General features: G+C 42.9%; 1 protein-coding gene across 3 annotated transcripts in view; it reads right to left on the bottom strand.

Moving 5' to 3' along the window:
• BCAR3 (BCAR3 adaptor protein, NSP family member) overlaps positions 1-21,831 on the bottom strand; it is a 203,324-nt gene that overhangs the window by 73,077 nt on the left and 108,416 nt on the right. For all 3 annotated transcript variants that reach the window (XM_082476960.1, XM_082476959.1, XM_082476962.1), the window contains one exon: positions 6,105-6,144. In XM_082476960.1, coding sequence (XP_082333086.1) covers positions 6,105-6,144 — 40 coding nt within the window. The remainder of the gene's footprint in view (positions 1-6,104; positions 6,145-21,831) is intronic.

The following is a 21,831-nucleotide window of genomic DNA, read 5'->3' as shown; positions in this document are numbered from 1 at the left end:
CTGGGTGTGCAAGCTCAGGCAAAAACCTGCAGAGCCAGCCATCGGGCCATTATCTGCTTCATATAACTCGTTAAAATCTCACGGAATGCACAGCGTACCATTGTTTTGGTAAGTCCCTTTCATGGCTTTGTGAGCTGGCTAATTCAGAGCAGACTGGCCTGTTTTGCCCGCTGGAAGAAAAAGACTCTCCTCAAAGACGGCTATTTAACCGTGACCATGGCTGCAGCCATCTTGAGCACAAAGGTGGGGGGAGGGAGGGGGCTACAGCCCCCGCCGCCCCCGCCCCCAGCGAGGCTCCCACAGCCCGGGCACTTATTCTTGGCGCTGGAATTCGCATAATAACTCCTCTTTTAATCTGCTGGGTGACCTCATGTAGCCCCGGCCGACTGCAGGAAACGGCCTTGCTGAGATCTGAGCCTTGGGCAGTCTGTCAAGTCTGTAAGACCCTCTTAGAAAGAGCATTTTCAGAGTGTTAACCCCATAAGGACCGATCTCCAGGTGGCTCTGGGCTCCTGAGCTGCCGGTGTGCACCCCAGAGGAAGGAGAAGTCCAAGGGCGCTGCTCGCCTCTCGAGATACCGCTCCAGTCCCATCCCTTCTCCTAAACCGCAAAGCAAGCTCAGAAACCGCAAATCATCTTAGAAAAGCTCGCCAGTGGTTCCAGCAAGATTCGACCAGGGCTGACGACAAAAGAAAGGATATTCGTTCACTAGGGAGCTCACGGGAACAAAAGGCTGCATTCAGTCCAGACACTTGCTAACTGCAGAGCCTGGAGAGCGGGCTTTGTCCGAGGGCACCGTGCTGTTCACAGCCTGGCCTTGCCTACACCTTGCTTAATTTGAAAAAACAGGCTTCCCAATGTCTTCTCTACTTTGCTATTGCTATATTTATTTTTCAATTTGTCTTTCTTAAAGACAGTTTATTTTAAAATGAAAAATCTATAATAAACATTTCTTGTAAAAGAAAAATCACAAAACTGTAATAAACATTTCTTCTTTAAAAAAAAAACAAAACCACCCAGCTCTGCTGTAGCTAATCACCTCCTCCTCTAAAAAATATACTTTTAAACCACTCTCAGAAAAGAGACTATTAATATAACTGTAAGGCTGTGTGTGAAGAAGCTAGAAAGAATTTGAATCTTCAGTCTAAAAGGAAGATAGGTATAAAGGGGAAGAAGAAAGGAAATACTATAAATTTATAAAGTTTAGTGAGTATGGGGTGGGGGAGGGCAACTCCCGAAGGTTAAAGAAGTGGCCCCAGGAAAAAATGAAAAGAATGATAAAGAGTGAAAATGAAAGTAGGTTTCATAGGTTCAAGAAGGCGTTGCAAAAGTGAAAGCATAGGGATCATAATAGCAAATGTAGGAGTGTTGGGGGTAAATCTCCAATCTTTTGAGGTAATATGATGGGTGGGCACTTATTATCTGCCACATCCTTGGTCTCAATGTCTGAGACACAACATAAAATGCCACCCTTGTTCCAATCGATGTGGCAATTTTATGATCAAGAGTGATAGATTAACTAAGAACCCCTTACCACTTGCAAAAACCCTTCCGCTCCAGCTTATCACAGGCAGAGGGGATCCTAGAAGTCTTAAACTAGAAGGGACATTGGCCCATCCCCATTGGTTTTCTAGTTGTGGGGAAGATGGAACCGATCTCGAATGGTCTTGGCCTGCGGTGGCTTGAAGCAGGATTTTGGTTCCCCGGCCAGAGACTGAAGTCAGGTGGCGGCAGGGGGAGTGCTGAATCCTAGCCACTAGACCATCAGGGACAGTGGCCAGTGACAAGGCCCTGGCCCATCAGCTTTGTAGAAATGAATTCCCACAAAGAGACAGAAAGTAGTGAAATAAGTAAAGTGTTTATTAGGAGGAAAAAGGATACATGTGAATAGACTCATACAGGCAGACTCAGAGGAAGAGTCATGCCCTCGTGGTAGTTTGAATCACTTTTACGGGGCATTTCTTCCAGGTTTCCTTTGGCCAATCATGTTGCTTTGCCTGGTTCTGAGTCTGTATTTGGTTTATCTCAGGGTCTTCCCCTGTGTGTGCGTGCACGCATCTCTTAGCCAAGATGGATTCTAGCAAAGAGACCTATATGGGTAGGTTGACATCACCTACTACGGCGTGGTGCCCCCTCCTTTTTTGACCTCCGAGGATCCTTTCTGCGCCTGTGTAGTGGGGAAGGTCTCCCTGACTTCGAGGATGAGGAATATGGGTCTCTTTATCCCTTATCTGGGCAGGGCTCAGCTTCTCCTCCCTCCTGTCTCCCCAGAAGGGGACAAACTCCAGCTGCTCAGCCTGGGGCCCACCTATCTCCTGCCTCAGAACCCATAGAGAGAAGGTGGTAAGTCCAAGGTCATGCTGCTAATTAGACCAGAGTGTGGACCAGACTCCCCTCCCTGGAGATTCTTAGGGGCTGTGTAACTTGGAGTCTCCTATTGGAATGCTATCTGGGAAGGATAACACACTGAGCTATTACCATGTATTCACATTTTAGTACAATTATTTTTATCAAATGTTCTAAGCAGCTACCTGACACAGGTCTAAGAAATTAGACACAGAGTAGATACATTTTAAAGGCAGTAAAAATATAGCAAAAACTAAATGGGGGGCAGTAAGCAGGTAAAGCAGCCCAGAAGATAAACTCTACTGAACAATTTTGCCTAGGGCTATTTCCTCTGTTTAAAAAAAAAAAAAAGTTGGTTTTTATCTAGGGTAAGGTATGCTAGGTACGCGGAGGGCGGAGGAAAATTCCAGAGCTGTACACTACTAACCAAAGTCACTACCTTAAGAGCAGGAGGAAGGTGCAGCTGCTTGGAGGTTTCTGCTTTCCAATCTGGAAGAAGTGGTCTTGTTCAGATATAGTGAAAGAGAAACAATTATATTTGATTACAGAAAAGGATCTCATGACTATACAAAACAGTTAAACTCAGACCTTCAGGACGATCATGTTTTAAGCTACTGGGTCGGTGGGAGTGGGGAATGTGGAGAGAGGAAGGGGCTAGGGACACAAGGAAAAGGTAGAAAAAGAAGAAAAAGAAAAAAAAGAAAACTCCCCTCTCTAACAGTCAGAATTAAAGAGACAGAAACAGTGGAGAATAAGATTCCAAAATCCCCGGGGGTTCTTTGGATCTACTCAAATTTTCTTATCACAACCAAGCAGGGAATACATCACTTAGGGTAACCAGGTGTCACTGGGAGGCCCCAGCAGGAGGTAAGCCTGCTGAAGAAATGAAAGAACTACCAAACAGCCCTAGGGCTTCCCCGCCAAGCACTTTTCCCTCCAGTCCTCACACAGAGGAGCTCCTCGTAACCTAGCAACCACCTGCCGGGTCCCCTTTCATGCTGCCTTACTGACGTGCAGCAATGCCAACTGTGGGGAGTGTTAGGAGGACACAGAGTACAAACTGGACGCGATTGAACGGTGGAGCCACTCCCTATCCAGCTCTCTCCTGCCACGACACAGCAGCCCCATCACCCCATGAAGTACGGGTCAGCTCCAGCGCGTCCTCTCGCCCAGACACGAGGAACCAGGGGTGGTCCCAGACCTCGCTCTTAATCAGAGCACTGGGAAAACCAGGTGAAGATGGTTAGAAAGTCTCCATGGTAAGGGAGACTTGGGAAGGCGGCTCCTAAAAGGATGAGAACGGCTGTCAGTTGGCCCCAACTGGGTGCTTCTACCGCCAAGAGGAGACCCAGTCAGAGATCCGCTGGCTCCCCCCCCCACCCGCTCCCATTCTGAGGTCACAGTGAACTGCTAAAAATCTGACTCTACCAGAAAGGGCCCTACAGGATGCAACATACTTTACATAGAATCTCTACTTTTCTCTGTGCCCGAGAAAGGGGATGATAGGGAAGAAACAGCTCAAAGTCAGGGGGCCAAACTGCATCCACTTTATCCGCACCTCTCACCACCCTCAATCATCTTCAGCCATCCTCCAGGCTCTAGGCACCAGCTGGCACCGATTTACGAGGGCTTCGAGGCATGGACTGGTCAGCAGGGCTCAAGAGGGTAGCTAAGTCTGAAATGCTAGGACGGGCCTGCGCTGGCCCAAGACAACTGACACGTGGGTCCATTCAGACCTTGAGGCCCAAGGCCTCTATGAGTGTGTTTTCAGAGCTTTAGTGCCCATGGAGGCAAATGAAAATACCCTACATTCACTCAGCAAATCCCCAAGCCATCCCTCCAAACCAAGGGCAAAGTGAGAAAGAAAAAAAAAAATATGATGCATCGAGGAGGGACGTAGAGATTTCATCTCTAAAGCTCTGACCAGATTCAGATGAGGATGGTAGCAAAGAGTAACCTTCAGAACACATCAGCGAGTGCTTGAAGAGGGTACCCCTTGAGCCACCAAGAGCAGTTCTATCACTGCCGGGGAAGGCAGGGGGAGCCCAGCTAGATGGAAGCACCGACAACCTCACACCTCTTCTCAGTCAACATGACAACTCACAGTGACCAATATTCATGAATGAGATGCCATAGCTTAGATAATACTAAGTAAGTCCTTCCCAAAGCCTCTGCTTAGGTTTAGAATTCATCATTGGATTATCTTAAAAAGCTGGGACTTTAGTAAAAGAAAAAACTGAGTTATGGAGTAAGGGGAGGGGGTGGGCACAGCTTGAGCGAGCCTGCAGTGGGAGACAGCCAGTTTCTGGAACATGGCATGCAGTGAGTTCTAAAGGACAGCTGTGATTTACACACTGCAGAAGTCTAGGGCACATTTTTTATGTTATGGTCAAGTCAAATCATAGTTTATGTGGATAGTGTCCCCGAATTCCTTGCAGTGTACAACCTGCACAAAAGCATATGTGATGCATCCAGGAGGGAAGCAGACACATCATTTATAAAGCCCTGACCAGAGTCTGACACAGCAGTCCTGCTGGCTTAGGATTACACATTTGCTGCAGTCAAGCTACAGCTCAGACATAGCGGGGGTAGAAGACAGGGGAAAAATAAAATCCACCTCCATTCCAACAAACTTTATTATGACTGCCTCAAGTGGCCACATGGTTCTACTAGAGTTTTCTCCTCTAGGATGAGCTTTAGACCCTCCATTCTCTGGTCTAAAGGGAAGAAATGCCAAAACCCTTGGGCAGGCACAGTCACAGGCACACAAAAAGCAACGGGCCTAAATACTCCGAAACCAGGATGCGGGAATAATAAAGACGAAATGTGGCTCCTAGGAGGCAAGCACCTTAAGTCCTAACTTGTGCCATGATTTCTCCTAAAATTTAATGATATATTTTGTTATGAGAAATCAGAGTTCTCTTTTCTGTTGTAGGTGCCAAACGTAATTACAGTTCTCGAAAATAAAATAAAATAAAACAAACATACACACCTGAAAAATGGGGGGAGGGGTGGGCAGAAGGCAGAAGTGAAAAGCATCATTTCTTTCTGCTCAGAAGATTGTTTAGAAGCGTTGAGTATTTAGACGCACTGAATGTCAGCCCCACTGGAAGGTAAAGTATTACACAGCTCATGGTCCCAGATTAGCCACTGAACAAGAGGGTGGCTGCTGAAATGGAAAGGAGGGCTCAGAAAGCCTCAGGGAGCCTTCGGTCCTCCACTCAAGGTAAACACAGCTTCACAACTCCTGTCTGCCATTCCCAAATCCAAAAACTCTGAAAACTGACAATTTTTAAATAATTCATTCGGCAGCAGAACAAACCCAACCTCATTTGGTGGCAAAATGTGACCTGAACTACGTAAGATCATTTGTAGTCTATTTCTCCCACTTCATGTGAACGTTCTCACATTTCACGGCTGAAATAATGGGCTTGATTACGGGATGCTGACCCTAGCTCCCTTTGGGGGTGTTATATATATGTACCATATTACCTTCCTAAAAAATTCTGAATTTTTAAAACACATCTAGCCCCCAGGGTTTCAGATAAGGGGAAGAGTTTGTAAGCTTATAATAGGGTGACATAAGACCCCTGCAAAGATTACTAAAAGCCCAAAACAGTCAAATTACATCCTGGTGGTTTCAATCTAACCAGCTTCCTACACAAGCCAGAAGGCAACATTATCTGGCAACATTGTGTTAGAAATGGGAAATCTATTACCACAGGGTCCCTACTACATGCTAAATCCTGGTTTCCTACCTTCACATATTCCAGAGTTGGGTCCAGAAGATGCTGATCCCTGAAAAGAGAAAATATAAATATGAGAACAATTGGGAACAATGCAATCTTACCCTGGATAAAATGTATCCAACATTATTTCACCCTATTCATTCACATTATTAAGATGGGCCCACCTCCCAGGCAATACCCACAGCAGACAGATAAGGAAGTTAGAACAGACACAGATTTCTTTCACCGGTGTGTGTTTCGGGGTGGAGGATGGGTAGGATACCACCATGACCTCAGTCTAGAAGCTCCACGTTTTCCTGTCAAATTCAAGCTCCAGAAGTTAGACTATTCATATGTAGTAATTCTAGATTCACTCTGAGCATAAAAATTAGCCTAACGGTCCAAAGCAAAGAGCTGTGAGAGATACGAGTAAAGCAGGGCTGGATGCCCAAACCTGCAGCACTTTGGACCAGGCAACTGTGTCACACCCACTTTGACAGAAAACGGAGGCTCAGGTGGGCAGAGCAGCTGCCCAAGGTCACCCAGCACCCGGGTGAGTGAGTTTTGAACCCAGCTCTGCTTCTAAATCACCTTTCTCTTTTGCTGTCAAGCTGAGCAATTCATCCTAATTTTCTTTGGTGCCCCAGTGTTTTTTCTCTCCCCATTTAATGTCTGCTCATGTCTATCATAATACTATTAGGATTAACCAGACAATTAAAAGTAAACAGCAGTGGTGTCACTGAGGAGGCTGACTTATTATAGTGGAAGAGGATCTAAGGCAAAGGAGAAGAGGGGGAGACATGAGAGCTGATGTTTCCAGCACCAGCAGAGTTACAGCAAAGTGCCCCCCCCTCAACAGACTATGTGAAAAGACAGCTGCCTTCAGAGACTTAAACTTCACAAAATCAACACATCACCCTGCAGAGACAGGATCATTTTTTAAAGGACAGAATGGCTCTGAAGCCGGTAGGAGTAGTCTTCTTAAGGGGGGCGGGGTGTCAGTATATCTACAAAGAGGACGCATCCTTCAGAAGGCGGGGGATCCCTACCACAAAGCAGCTGCCTCTGGAAGGGTGAGCTCAACCCCAGACCCTCGGGGGCTTGGATGCTTCCCTCTGTGGAGAGACCCCGGGAGACTGCAGCCCTTCTCCCCTGAACAGGGGCAGCAGGACCCCTGCTGGGACACAAGGAGTCCATCCCACAGCTCAGGGGCACACCATCTTGTTGTGAAATGGACCCAACCCCCAAAGCTATTCCTGGAGTGGTCTGTCCACTTAGGGCTGTACACAGGGCACACGCACAGAGGCAGGCTGGCTTCGGAGATGCTCCTCTCGGATGTGCAAACAGATTAGGTTCTGAAACGAGTCCCTCTGTAAGGCCAAAGTATCTGAGAAGGGCTTAAGCTCAAAGTCCCTGGTGCATTTCCATCAAAGAGGGGTATAAATCAGTCTTTCAGAGCCTGAAAACCAGGCATACTCTTTGCCTCCAAGCTTGTGTGTGTTAATCAGGCAGCTTTTCCCAAAGCAGCCGAGTCTGTCTGCTGTGCTGGGTCACCACCTCCTCTGCTGCAGTCTGGACATTGCATTGATGTCATCAGACTTTGTGACCATGGGACCACCCGGCTAGTGACTAAAAACTTTGTCAGCAGGGCTTTGGTCATACTCCCCTTTAAATTCTAAAACTCCTGGTTTTCTACTGAATCAACATTTTAGGCTTATAGGCATCCGGCCTTATGCTAATCATCTGGCCCAGTGGTCTGGCCCTGGGAGTGCAGAAAGATGTTAGAACCACTGAAATGCTGTTTCTCATCTTCGTCAAGTTTCTATTTTTATGTATGTTCTAAAATGTACATTATATACATTCATACACATATGTCTTAATGCATGGATAAACAGTGTAGGTGTGTGCTTTTTAAACCAATGATTTGGTCTCGGGATCTGTTTACACTCTAAATAACTGAGGACTCTGAAAAATTTTGTTCACGTGGGTTATATCTACTGATTACTGATATTAGAAATTAATTCTGAAAAACTTGCAAAATATTAATTCATATTTTTAAAGTAAACCGATTATATGTTTAAATAAATAACGTTTTAATGAAAAACAGATATGTTTTTCATAGCAAAAATTTAGTGAGAAGAGTGACATTGTGTTACATTTTTGCAAATCTTTTAACCGTCTGGCTTACGAGAAGACAGGTAAATCCTCACATCTAGTTCTGCATTCAATATTCATGATATGTCTTGGTTGAAATAAATGAAGAAAATCCACATTCACACAGTTATGTAATTGGAAAGGGAGGGATATTTTAATAGACTTGCATATAATTATGGATGTTCTACTTTGATAACATACCAAAACTTGACAAGTAGTAGTTTCTTAAAGGTTAGCTGTGATGTGGAATCTGAAACCATATCTCTTACTCTTTTGCATCTGTCCTACACTTTGAATGGACGTTTTGTCCATGTGTGATTCCATAACCACTATTCTGGGAAACACTGGTTCACTGAGTTATGCAGATCTTCCAAATTTTGACCCATTTCATTATCATGTAAAAAAAGAATCACATTGGTTAATACCATCACTGATCTCATCAGAAGTTACTAGGTATTGGGAATTGCCAAGCTTATGGTAGAGGATACAAGTCTTCTAACTTGAAAGCTTGAATTTTTTCATTGGCAACTAACATTGTCAAATATTTTCCCTGAGCTTCATTTCATTCATTTTGGGGAACATATCTGCCAAATACCAAGACCACACAGTCATGATCGGCAATTTTAACTCTTTTTTTAGGTGCTCAAAGGTCATTCTTTCAGTAAATTCTTTTTAGAATTTTGTCCAGGATCTGCTCTTCTCACCAGATTTAGCTGTAAAAATCCTTTTCCTTTTACCTACTGAAAGCTGAAACGTTCCTCTCTCCCTTTCTCTGGAGATGTACCTGAAAACTCTGAGCTAGTTCTCTCAGGATAGATCCCTCAAACTCTCTTGGGGACGGTGTGGGACAACCAACACGAGTGCTGTGTATGAGTGGCTCCTGAGGCAGCCCCAGCTGCAGCAGGGTCGCCACTCAGAGACCGGGTCACCTCAAGGCAGGGTGGCCCATGTGAGACAGGTGGGGACCTGGGACCCATTACTGCAGTGCTTGCACCTGGACAAATATCTCCTGGAGCAATGGAATATAAAGAAACTATAAGGAACTAAAAATAACTGCACACATGCACGGTTGGGGCAAATTATGAACAAGATACAAAAAGGCCAAAACCCAGCTGCCACTTCTCAGGTGCCAGGAGCAAAAGCAGGGTACCGCGCATGATTCCTGCACACAGCACCACCAAGAGGATGGGCAGACCACCTAACCCACTCTGGCCCGACTCACCGATCTGCGCCTGCGCTCACCCCGTTTAAGGGACCAGCTCTCCCCCACTGAGGGAGCGAGCAAGGGTACCTGTTACTTGTTTTCACTCCCTCGTGCTGCAGCACGAGTCCCAATAAAGCCTTGCCTGAATTTCTTGTCTGGCCTCTTATCAATTTCTATTGATTAAAGAGTCCAAGGACCCAAGTCAGTAACATACCTGCTCTCCCCACCACCCTGCTCTCCTGCCCAGAGACCCCGGCACCTAGGAGCCTGGGGTGTTCTCCCAAGTGTCTCCCCAGCCTTGGATGAACTCCCGTGTTCCTGTGGTGCTCCTCCACCACACACACTTCTTTTGGCAAAAGAGAAGGAAAACAAGAGCTGCTGGTTAGGGATAAAACTGAAGTCCCCTCTTGACCCCGCCCCCAAATAAACTCTGCTAAGGGAGCCCTGCTCATTCTGTTCCCAGAGCAGAGGGGGACCCAAGTTCTAGTTCAGTGAACCAAGGGGTGCCCTAGTGGATCCTTGTATTCTTCTACTCATCCGTTTTAGAGAGACAAGGGAGGGAAGACAAGGAGAGTATGATAAAACTGAGTGAGTGTGTTATAAATCCAAAAGCTTTAGAAATCATTGCCTCGAACCAAATTAAAATTATATTTAAATGCAGAAGTGCTGTGTCTCCTTTCTCAGCCAGCCTAACCCTAACCCTAACCCATAAAGAAGACACGAGCTGGAAAACATAGCAGTTGGCCCTGTAGCCCCAGCCTCTAATTTGAAATAGAATACCCTATTATTCATACAAGACTGTGCTGCAAACACTCTTTAAACCATATCTTTATATTCCCCAAAAGAGATCACTAGAAAACAAACACAGAAACTTGGCAATGGAAATGAAAAGCTTTTTTAATCTTTTTTTTGCTTATGTCAATTATGAATCCCCACCCGTGTGAATCCGTGATGTTGTGTGCATCTGTCTTTACAACTGGAGAGCCTGGCAGGCGCCGTGCCCCTCTGCCAGGCAGGCTGCCCCGCTGAGCACCAGCCGCAGACCGCAGGAAAGCAGCAGGACGAAACTGGACTCTCCTGTTATTTTGTTCTTAGGTTTATTAAGTTTTAAATAACATCACTGTGTTTACTCTGGTTAAATCATTCTTTCCAGCGTCCCACTTTCTTAAGTTCATACTGAGGGATGTTTAGCTGGGAGTCACAGAAATGTTATACATATTTACTATTTTAGGTTGTTTCTCATTGGTAACCAGGTTAATAATATCCTCCCTCTTAAAAGGACACTTGATGTATAAGTGTTTGCTATTTTGAGTGAAGAGGTTTTCCGTCTTGAATACACAAACAAAATTTCACTAACATAGATCTTTTCTAAGCAGTTCGAATACAGATGGAGATGGAAGTGCCCTATGTCTGTCTTAAATTAGAGAATGTTTTAAGTGAATGGATGTTTACTTATTTAAATATTATAGACTAACTTAATGGCTAATGGTGTTGCCACACAAATGTCCCTTTGGATAAAACATAAAACGGAATTGCTTGTAATGACATGATTATTTCATACAATGGAGGGATGTGAGAAACTAGATCCAGCTATTCCAGACGGAGGCTCCCCTTAAACTCCACGCACAACAGTGATGTGCAGAGCTGGCACACTTCCTCTGTGCAGGTGGCATGGTGTTTCCATGCATGTTCACTATATGTGTATTTATTTATATATGGTCTCTTCCTCTACAAGGTGAGCAACCCAAGAGTAGTGATGTGTCTACTTCATGCCCAGTATGTCCCACAGTTCTTGCATTCATTCCACAAACATTATCAAGCATCTACAATATGCTATGCAGTTGGCCAGACAACAGAAATACAAGAACCAAAGACAAAGGCCCTGCATTTAGAGAGGTTGCAGGCAAGTGGGGAACACAGATCAACTGATCCAGCACAATTCAAGTTAGTGAGAGAGTGTCAGTGGGAGGTTTGAGGGCTGAGTAGGGACTTGTCCCAGTGAAGAAGCTGTGGGGTAGGTGGTGATGAGACATGCCCAGGCAATGAGAGAAGCACGTGACAATATGGTACATCTGAGGACCCACAGCGTTGCGGAGTTAATTCCCCGCTGGCCCAGGCCATCTCTCCCCTGGACCCCTGCATTACCCTCCCCAATTCTACTCCATCTCCACAATCTCCACGATAGCAGCCAGAGTGATCTTTACTCAGATCACTCCCCTGCTCAAAATCCTCTAACAGCTCCCATCCAGTCAGAACAAAACCCTGAGGTCCCCACCGTGGCCTTCAATGCCCTGCTTGGCATGACCCCAGCCAGCTCTCCAACCTCACTGTGTTAGGCAGAATTTCAAAGATGCCCCCTCCCAAGGTTCCTGTCCCTTGGTGAGTCAGTCAAACACTAATCTAGGTACTGCTGTGAAGGGATTTTGCAGATGTTATTAACATCGCAAGTCAGCTGACATTAAGACAAGGCAATTATCTGAGGGGACCTGACTTGAAGAGGGAGGGGGATTTGAAATGAGGGACCCTGTTGCCAGTGTGATGTTATGAGAGGGTCTGTGACGAGGCCCAAGACACAGAACCTCCAGGAGACGGGAGCTGCCCCTGGCAGATGACCAGAAGATGGAGACCTCAGTCCTACAACTGCAAGGAATTGAATTCTGCCGACGACCTGAATGAGCGTGGAAGCAGATTCTCCCCCAGAGCCTCAGGTGAGAACGCAGCCGCTGGCATCTTGAGCGAGACCCTGAGCTGAGAACCCAGTTGAGCCATGAGGGACTTCTGCTCTACAGAAACTGTGAGGTAACAAACAGGTGTTAAGTCACCGAGTTTGTGGTGTTGTTACTCAGCAAAAAAACGCTAATATGCTTGTCTATTCCATCCAAGCCCTACTGACTTTCCTTTCTGTTGCTCAAACACATCAAGCCGGCTCCTGCTGCTGTGGCTTGGCATTTACTGTTCCTTTGCTTGGAATAGTCTCCCCAGATATACTCGAAGGCTCACTCCTCACAGCTCTCAGGTCTCTCTCAAACATCACTTCCTTAACCATCCTATCTAAATGAGCACCACCACCCTCTATCCCCTTTTCTGGCTTCATCTTTTCCCATATTATCTGATATTATATGAAATGTTTATTTGCTCATGGTCTGTCTGTTCCCCAGAATATAATCCTGCAAGAGTGGGGCTTTCTCTGCTTTGTGCACCTTGGTGTCCCCAGTACTTTGCACATAACAGTTGCTCAGAAACCACTTGCTGAATTAATGAAGAAAAGAACAACTAACGGAAGCACAGGGCTGGGGGAAGCAGCAGGACTGGTGGGGGGTTGGGAGACCAGGATGAAGAAGAGGCAGAGCCAGATCATAAGGGGCTTGGATGCCACGTAAACACATTTAGACTTTATCTTGAAAGCAGTGGGATTTGTTCAAGGCTCTTAAGCTGGAGAATAACCAGAGATTTTTGTTTTAGAAAAATCCCCCTGCAGCAGTGTGGAAAACAGATTAGTGGGGGGCAAAGTGGAGTCTGGAAGACTAAAGGAGAGGATACTAAAGGGGTCTGGGTAAGAGATGACGAGGCCTGGATTAGAGCGATAGAGGGAGTGGGGGGATGGTGTACAGACTTGAGAGACTTTCAGAACTGTGAATAGATAGACCTTGGTAAATGGCAGGATTTGGTGGGTGAAAGGGAAGAAAGAGGTGAGGACACTCACTGAATTCTTTCTAAGGGAACTGGGTAGATGGTGCCTAGCACTTGGCAGGGACTCCATACATTTGTTAAGAATGAATTAGCAAACAGCTCTGCCTCAAGCACGATACTGTACTAACTAGACTACCAGGTTCTGAATTAATAAGACTTTACCTCATTACCATCCATTTTCCACAGTTAGCAGTCCACACGATTGCTGCCATTTAGCTACTGAATGTCTCAAATAAGTTTTCCTTCCTTCTCAACAGATAAATAAGTTACTTTCAGGAGAGTCTTTCACATCCTTCAAATTATGAACACATAAATCTTTCCCTTAAAGTATGATGAAATATAAAATTTAAGGGATCCCTTCACACCAGCAAAAATAGTTAACTCATGAAGGAAAGCCAGAGAACAACAAAGCAAAGTAGCTGTGCAGAAGCTAGACAAGAGTGCCCGATTTTATATAACCCTTTGGTATTCCCCATCACCCCCACCTCAGTTGCCACTGCTTGTTTATGTCTTTTCCGCAGGACTGTAAGCTCCGTGAGGTCAGCGGCTACCTCTGTCTTGTTCACCAATGTGAACAAGCACGTACAAAAGTATGTACAAAAGTATTTGTCACATAGCAGCCAATTAATAAACAAGGACAAAAATGCACAAATGAAAATATAAACCACAATTAATCATCCTTATATCTATATAATCCAAATAAGGCCTCAGAAAATTAGAAATTTCTACGATGGGACCTTCCTTTACTAAATCTGGTAGACCAGATATTCTCAAAATTAAATGATAATCAAATTACAGATGTATTTCCAAATACATGTTGAAGTCACAAGAAAGGGAAAGTCTCAGGAAACACAGACACATACAAAACAGATACAGAAACAGAACAAATCAAGAACACAAAACGTGAACAACAGCAACAAAAAGGTAAGGAGGAAGGCAGGGAGGCTAAGCCCTGGGTTCATACGAGTGAGCAGCTAACCCCAAAGCCCCCCATAACACCCACCTGAACCATCAGAACGGAACTACACCACCCACTACAGAAGGAATGTGCTAAACACAACACAACACGAAACAAAAAACAAGCTCTAGCAAAGGGAACCAAGGAGAACTACTGTCTCCACCACAGATTCTGATGGAAAAAAATAATAATAGTCTCCTGTAAGAATCTGTAACCACAAGTAGGCCTTTGGGATTCAAATTTATATGACCTGCTTTGACAGAGAATCCAAAACTGAAAAAAAATTAAAGTGTCTGGGTTGGTGGCACCATTAGTAAGGAAACAATGTAAATCCTTTCTGGAGGAAAACTATATCAACAGAAAGCTACTCAGGATATCCACAAGTTTGGTTAAATACAAAAATTCCCTTTCAGGGATAACCATATACGTGAGAAAACAAGCCCCAGTGACTGAAAGTTAGCAGAAATGACAATAGATTGAGATCCCCAAAGACTTCAGATATTGGAATTTCAGATATAAGCTATAAAATAATGATGTACGATAAATTTTTTAAAAAGATGGAATAAGGGCTTCCCTGGTGGCGCAGTGGTTGAGAATCTGCCTGCCAATGCAGGGGACACGGGTTCGAGCCCTGGTCTGGGAAGATCCCACAAGCCGCGGAGCAACTAGGCCCGTGAGCCACGATTACTGAGCCTGCGCATCTGGAGCCTGTGCTCCGCAGCAAGAGAGGCCGCGACAGTGAGAGGCCGGCACACCGCGATGAAGAGTGGCCCCCGCTTGCCGCAACTAGAGAGAGCCCTTGCACAGAAACGAAGACCCAACATATAGCCATAGATAAATAAATTAATTAAAAAAAAAAAAAGAAAAAAGAGAAGTGTTAAAGATGGAATAAAAAAGTGACCTAAGAAGAAATAGGCAGACATAAAAATAATCTACTATAACTTCTAGAAATAAAAAGCTAATCGATCAAAATATCTAGATATAAAGAAACATAAAGATAACCTTCTAAATAACTTAGACATGACTGGAGAAAACATTTATGAATTAAAACAAATATATAAAGAGATTATACAAAACACAGCTCAGAGAGAAAAGGTGAAGAATAATACAAAAGAGACATTGAAGGTAGAATGAGAAGGCATAATTAACCAGAAATCTAGAAGGAGAGAATTGGGAGAAAGGCAAAAAGCAATAGTCAAAGAAATAATGATGGGAAATCTTCAAAATTAATGAAAGATACTAATTATCAGATTCAGGCATCCCATGAGTCCTAAGCAGTGTAAACAAAAATAAACACATTGTAATGAAGCTACAGACCACCAAAAACAAAGAGAATATCTTAAAAGCAGCAGAAGAGCAAAGAAAGGCTTCCCTGAGATCAATGACAATTAGACTGACAGCAGATTTTCATCAGTCAAAAGGGAAAGTGAGGAGCACAAAATTTCTTGCCCAGCAAACTACCTAGAACAAGGGTGAATAAAGACAATTTGAGACAAATGAAAATAGAAAATACCCTTCAGGAAGCAGGAAAAGGATTCCAGAAGGAAAGCTTAAGATCTAAGGCTGAATGATGCACGAAGAACTGGTAAACACGTAGGCAACTCTAAACCAGCACTGACAGTGCAAAATAAGACAAATATCTAATAACAGTATGGTGGTTCTTCAAAAAATTAAAAGTAGAATTACTACATGATCCAGCAATTTGCCTTCTGAACATATACCCCCAAAAACTGAAAGCAAGATTTTGAAGAGATATTTGTGCACACGTGTTCGTAGCAGCATTATTCACAGAAGCCAAAAGGTGGAAGTAATCCAAGTGTCCATCAGTAGATAAATGGATAAACAAGATGTGGTATATACACAATGTGGTATATATACCATGGAATATTTTTTGGCCTTAAAAAGGAAGAAAATTCTGACACATGCTACAATATGGAAGAACCTTGAGGACATTATGCTAAGTGAAATAAGCCAGTCACAAAAAGTCAAATAACTGTATGATTTCACTTATATAAGATATCCAGAGTAGTCAAAATCATAGAGACAGAAAGTATAATGGTGGTTGCCAGGGGCGGGGGAGGAGAGAATGGAGAGTTGTTGTTTAATGGGTGCAGAGTTTCAGGTCTGTCACACAGAGTGAAGTAAGTCAGAAAAAGAAAAACAAATATCTTATATTAATGCATATACGTGGAATCTTGAAAAATGGTACAGATGAACCTATTTGCTGGGCAGGAATAGAGACGCAGACGTAGAGAATGGACGTGGGGACACGGGGAGGAAGAGGAGGGTGGGATGAATTGGGAGATTAGGTTTGACATAAATACACTACCATGTGTAAAATAGATAGATGGCTAGTGGAAACCTGCTGTATACCACAGGGAGCTCAGCTCGGTGCTCTGTGATGACCTAGATGGGTGGGATGGGAAGGTGGGAGGGAGGTCCAAAAGGGAGTGATATATGTATACATATAGCTGATACACTTCATTGTACAGCAGAAACTAACACAACATTGTAAAGCAATTATACTCCAATAAAAATAAATAAAATAAAATAAAGATGAAAAGAGTTCTGGGGACTGGTTGTGCAACAATGTGAATGTACTTAACATTACTGAACTGTGCACTTAAAAATGGGTAAGATGGTAAATTTTATGGTATGTGTATTTTACCACAATTTAAAAAGACAAACTAAAACACAAGGCAACATTGACGTATGAGCCAAGTGGAAGGTACCCAAAGCTTATGTTCTAAGTCCTGCATTGCTCAGGAAAAAGGAGAGGTATTGTTTCACTCTATTATGTTGTTTAAAGTCATCTAAAAGTATTTTTAAAATAACCACTAAGTGAATAGGAATAGAGTATTTTTTAAAAGACAATTTAAAATAAGGCAATTAAAAAAACCCATAGGTTAAAAAAAATGTACAAACAGTACAGACATACAGAATAAGAGGCAGCTATAAACCCAAATGTATCACCAAACATGGTAACTGTTGACCAGATTAAACTCACAAGACATTTTCAGAATGGAGGATATAGTACCTGTAGGATACAGTTAAAGTGGTATTTTGCAGGAAACGTAGAGACTTAAATGCTTACTTTTAGAAAAGAAAGACTGAAATTAATTAAGTGTCCAGCTTAAGAGAACAGAACAAACATTAAAAAAAGACTAAAGATAAAAAGAGCAGAAATTAAATTTTTAAAAAATGATACAGTAAGGGAGCAACAAATGAAGCCTGGTTCTTCAGAAGCCTAGTAAAATAAACCTCTGACAGATATAATCCAGGGGGAAAATGAGAGAAGGCACAAAACAATAGAGAAATGAAGTGGGAGCGTAATCATAGATAACAAGAGAGCCCTGTAAGAGAATACTATGAACATCTTATGCCAATAAATTTGAAAGCTTAGGAAAAACAAATTCCTGGAAAAATAATACTAAAATAGACTCAAACAGAAAATCTGAAGAGTCCTATAATGATTAAAAACTTGAATCAGTTGTTCAATATCTACAGACCTGGATGGTTTTTCTAACCAGGAAGTTCTGCCAAACTTTGGAACTTATTACTTTGAAAATTATATAAACTTTTCAAGAGACTTGAAAAAGAGGATACTATAACTTTGATATCAAAAGCACACCAGGTCAATAAAAGAAAGAAAAGGTAGCCTAGGCTAATCTCACACATGAATAGATATGAAAAAAATCCTAAACAAAATATTGACAAACCTAATCCAAGAATGTACAAAAATACATCATAATCAAACTGGGTTGACTCCAGGAATATAGGGTCAGTTTAACATGAGAAAATCTACCCACCACATTAACATTAAAGGATTAAAGGAGAATAATCATTTTGGGCTTCTATTTGATGGGGTTGGGGAAAGGATTTTAAAAAATATCATCATCTTTTCATGATCTCAGCAGGGAAAAAGCTAACTCTTCACAAGCTAGAAATAAAAAAGGACAAGTGTACCTATGAAAAACCTCATTCTTAATGGTGAAGTATGAGAATCATTGACAAAATCAATCAATCAATCAGAAGGAAGACAAGGATGTCCACAATTACTGCTTCTGCGCACCACTGTCCTGGAGGTCCTAGGCAGTGCCGTTAAGTAAACAAAAGAAATAAAAGGTATAAGAATTGGAAAAGGGAGAACAAAACTGTCATGATTCACAAATGATGACTGTAGAACACACAGAGAATCTATACAAAGCTGCTAAGAAGAGCAGGGTTCCTGGATATGAAAGCACTGTGCAAAAATCTTCAACTTAAAACTTACTCAAGTCAGGGACTAGGAGGCTTACATGTCTGAGATGGAGTTCTTGCTTATGGGTGTTCATTTATCACAAATGAACTCATTCCTAGAACATTTAACTGAAATGCAGCACAAAAAGACTTAAGATGGGTGTGACCAGCAGGCTGTCTCTCTGTTTACATGTACTAGTAGGGCCAAGGAAGACCAAAACTGCAGCCTAGGGGTCTGCTGGTTCACCATTTTTAATCAACCCATGTCCCAGGGCACATCAACAATCAGGAAGGGTGAAGCCAACGACCAGGAGAAAGTTCGCCCTTCATTGGCAACCTTAGCCTCTTTGCATGTGGATATGGCCTTGGAACCCAGAGCTGTCAGTCACTCTTTGTTCTCCAGCATGAAGCTCAATTAACATCTCAACATCTTGAGGAGATGTGGGGATGGAGCGATGGGGCAAGGAAGAGACAGCAACAGGCTTTGAATCTACTAAGATTTTGCTTCCACCGGATGATATTCCTGACTAGACCACATGTTCTTTCAGGTAAGATTAACACGTGGGAGAGTCTAGCATTCTCATCTTAAATTTTATTAGACGATATCCAGGGTTTGAAGGCCTTACCCATCTCACCAGCCTCATCTCCTCGCCTTGCTCCTTTCATTCCAACAAATCCAAACAATTTGGAATTCCCTGAACCAAGAAGCCTAGAGTCCCCATCGTCTTCCTATTCATTCCCATCTTCTCTGACCACTCTTTCCCCTGCTTTCCTCCCTCCCCAGCACCAACCCACAGAATTAATACATCTTCTCAGCACTTATTTTCTATGCATTATAAAACCTTATTATAACAAATAATTATAATTCAATACGGTATGTGTACTCCTGTCTATCTCCCTTACTGGGCTATGATCTCACTGAGAATAGGGACCATATTTTATTTTATTCACCTCTATCCCCAGAGCACAGTTGCTCAATCAATGTTGGTTTGAATGAATGAACGAGTATGAGGGTGTGTGTGGGTGGGGTGTGTGCACACGCGCGCGTGCAGAAGATCTAGAATCTAACCCCTCCCATCCACCACACTCCATGGGTTCACCAAGGGAAGAATAACACTGGAGAGAGAGAGAGAAGGAACAAGAGAGAAATGTTGTTCTTGGACTGATGGGCCTCCACATGAAGGAGATAAGTTAGCCACAGGCCTGTGACTGAGCCATGATGGCCTCACAGAACTCCCTCAGCAATGGAAGGTCACTGCTGTCAGGGCAGCGCCTGGCTCCCCAGCCCCACTGAGGCTAGATGTTTTCAAAGTGGTCTTGAGAGGCTGGCTGCTTCAGCTGAAAATGAATCTCTCTGGATACATTTGAAATGCGAGGGAGGAGGTTAATCAGGGAGATAACCAAGAGGACAGAGAGTGTACTACAGGGCCATTTCCAGCTGTTTATGGGAAAATGAAGAAATAGATGGTTAAAACAGGGTTGGCCTGGTGGGTAGAGATATGATATCACTTGGAAAAATATGAGCTAGTGTGTAGTTAGATGGACAGTTTCTCTGCTGATACTGGGAATCACATTAAAGTCTCAGTAAAGAGTTACTTTCTCACTCTAGGTGGGGGCATATTATGTGCATTGCTTTGCTAATTAAAAAAGGGATATAGCCTGTCAACATTTAAATCAAGTCTACTTCGATAAAGAAAAAAAAAAAAGAAGCCGCCCAAGGGGAAAAGAAGAGAAATCACCCCAAAAAGCCAATTACGGAATTAATTATAAAATATAATAAAATATGCATATGATTGTGCTTTTGAAAAAGGGATGTAGCTTTTTTCTTGAATTTTTGAATTTTATTTTATTTATTTATTTTTTATACAGCAGGTTCTTATTAGTGATCTATTTTATACATATTAGTGTATACACGTCAATCCCAATCTCCCAATTCATCACACCACCACCCGCCAACCACCACTTTCCCCCTTGGTGTCCATACGTTTGTTCTCTACATCTGTGTCTCTATTTCTGCCTTGCAAACTGGTTCATCTGTACCATTTTTCTAGATTCCACATATATGTGTTAATATACGATATTTGTTTTTCTCTTTCTGACTTACTGCACTCTGTATGACAGTCTCTAGGTCCATCCACGTCTCTACAAATGACCCAATTTTGTTCCTTTCTATGCCTGAGTAATATTCCATTGTATATATGTACCACATCTTCTTTATCCATTCGTCTGTTGATGGGCATTTAGGTTGTTTCCATGACCTGGCTATTGTAAATAGCACAGCAATGAACATTGGGGTGCATGTGTCTTTTTTAATTATGGTTTTCTCTAGGTATATGCCCAGTAGTGGGATTGTTGGGTCATATGGTAATTCTATTTTTAGTTTTTTAAGGAACCTCCATACTGTTCTCCATAGTGGCTGTATCAATTTACATTCCCACCAACGGTGCAAGAGGGTTCCCTTTTCTGGGATGTAGCTTTAAAAACAGAGAACTATAACACTTCTAGATGTGCACTTAAGAGAATATATTTTGTTTCATCGCCTTGCAAAGTAAATATGAGATTTACTCTCCCACATCTCAAGACATATTTCTTATTTGTTAAAGGAGGCTCACTAGCAGTTGACAGGATTAAGGTTGGTGCTTATTTTCTATTCTCCTCCCAGGGTTAACATGTGACATGAGGAGTTCCTTTTCACTAATACAAAGAACCTGAGGGGTATTCCTTAATGATTAAAGCAACAGATCTGCTTTAGAGCAGGTGAGTGGTCTAGACAGAAGCTCACTGCTCTGTAGTGGGGGAATTCATCTTCCATTTCTGTTGTTTAGACCTAAAAACAATTCACCAGATGGGATCTGGGCAGCCAAGTGTGACCACTTCCCTTGGTCTGATTATTAAACTTCAATTAATGCTTCTAAAATCACATTAGCTTTTTTGACAACCATAATATACTGCTGACTCATTCTGAGGCTGCAATTACCTAAATCCTGAAATATTTTTTCACATGTGGCTATTAAGCCAAACCCCATACTTTTACTTTGTTTTTTGGACTCTAGTGCAAGTCTTTGTCTCTCCCCAAAGTCCTTCTAGGTAGGTTTGGTCTGTTGTTTCAAAACGCCAAGATCTTTTTTGGATCTTACTTCTGTCACTTTGACGTTAGTTATTCCTCCAAGATTCATACCATCCACCAATGTGATCTTTATGTCAGTACCACTGTCTAAAAGATATTTTAAAGTTGGCTAGAAAGGGGCTACGGACACAGCCTACAGCGTGCTTTCTGTACCATCATCTGGCCCGAATCTCTCTCATCCTGAGGATATCACCGATGATTGACATTTCCATACACACTTTCTCAACATTCCTCTAATCTACCCACAAAGTAACCCCAGGAATGAAAGTTAATCTAGTCTGACCTGCTTTTGGCAAAGCCCCGCTAATTACTAATGGCTGTTGCTTCCTTCACCAAGTGTTCAAAAATCATTGTCCTAATAATCCTTTTTAGAATATTTCCTGAG

The sequence above is a fragment of the Balaenoptera physalus genome (assembly GCF_965194825.1).
Source record: "Balaenoptera physalus genome assembly, chromosome: 1".
Lineage (NCBI taxonomy): Eukaryota > Metazoa > Chordata > Mammalia > Artiodactyla > Balaenopteridae > Balaenoptera > Balaenoptera physalus.
Note: the sequence above shows the minus strand (reverse complement) of the source record. Positions and strands in the feature narration are given on the sequence as shown.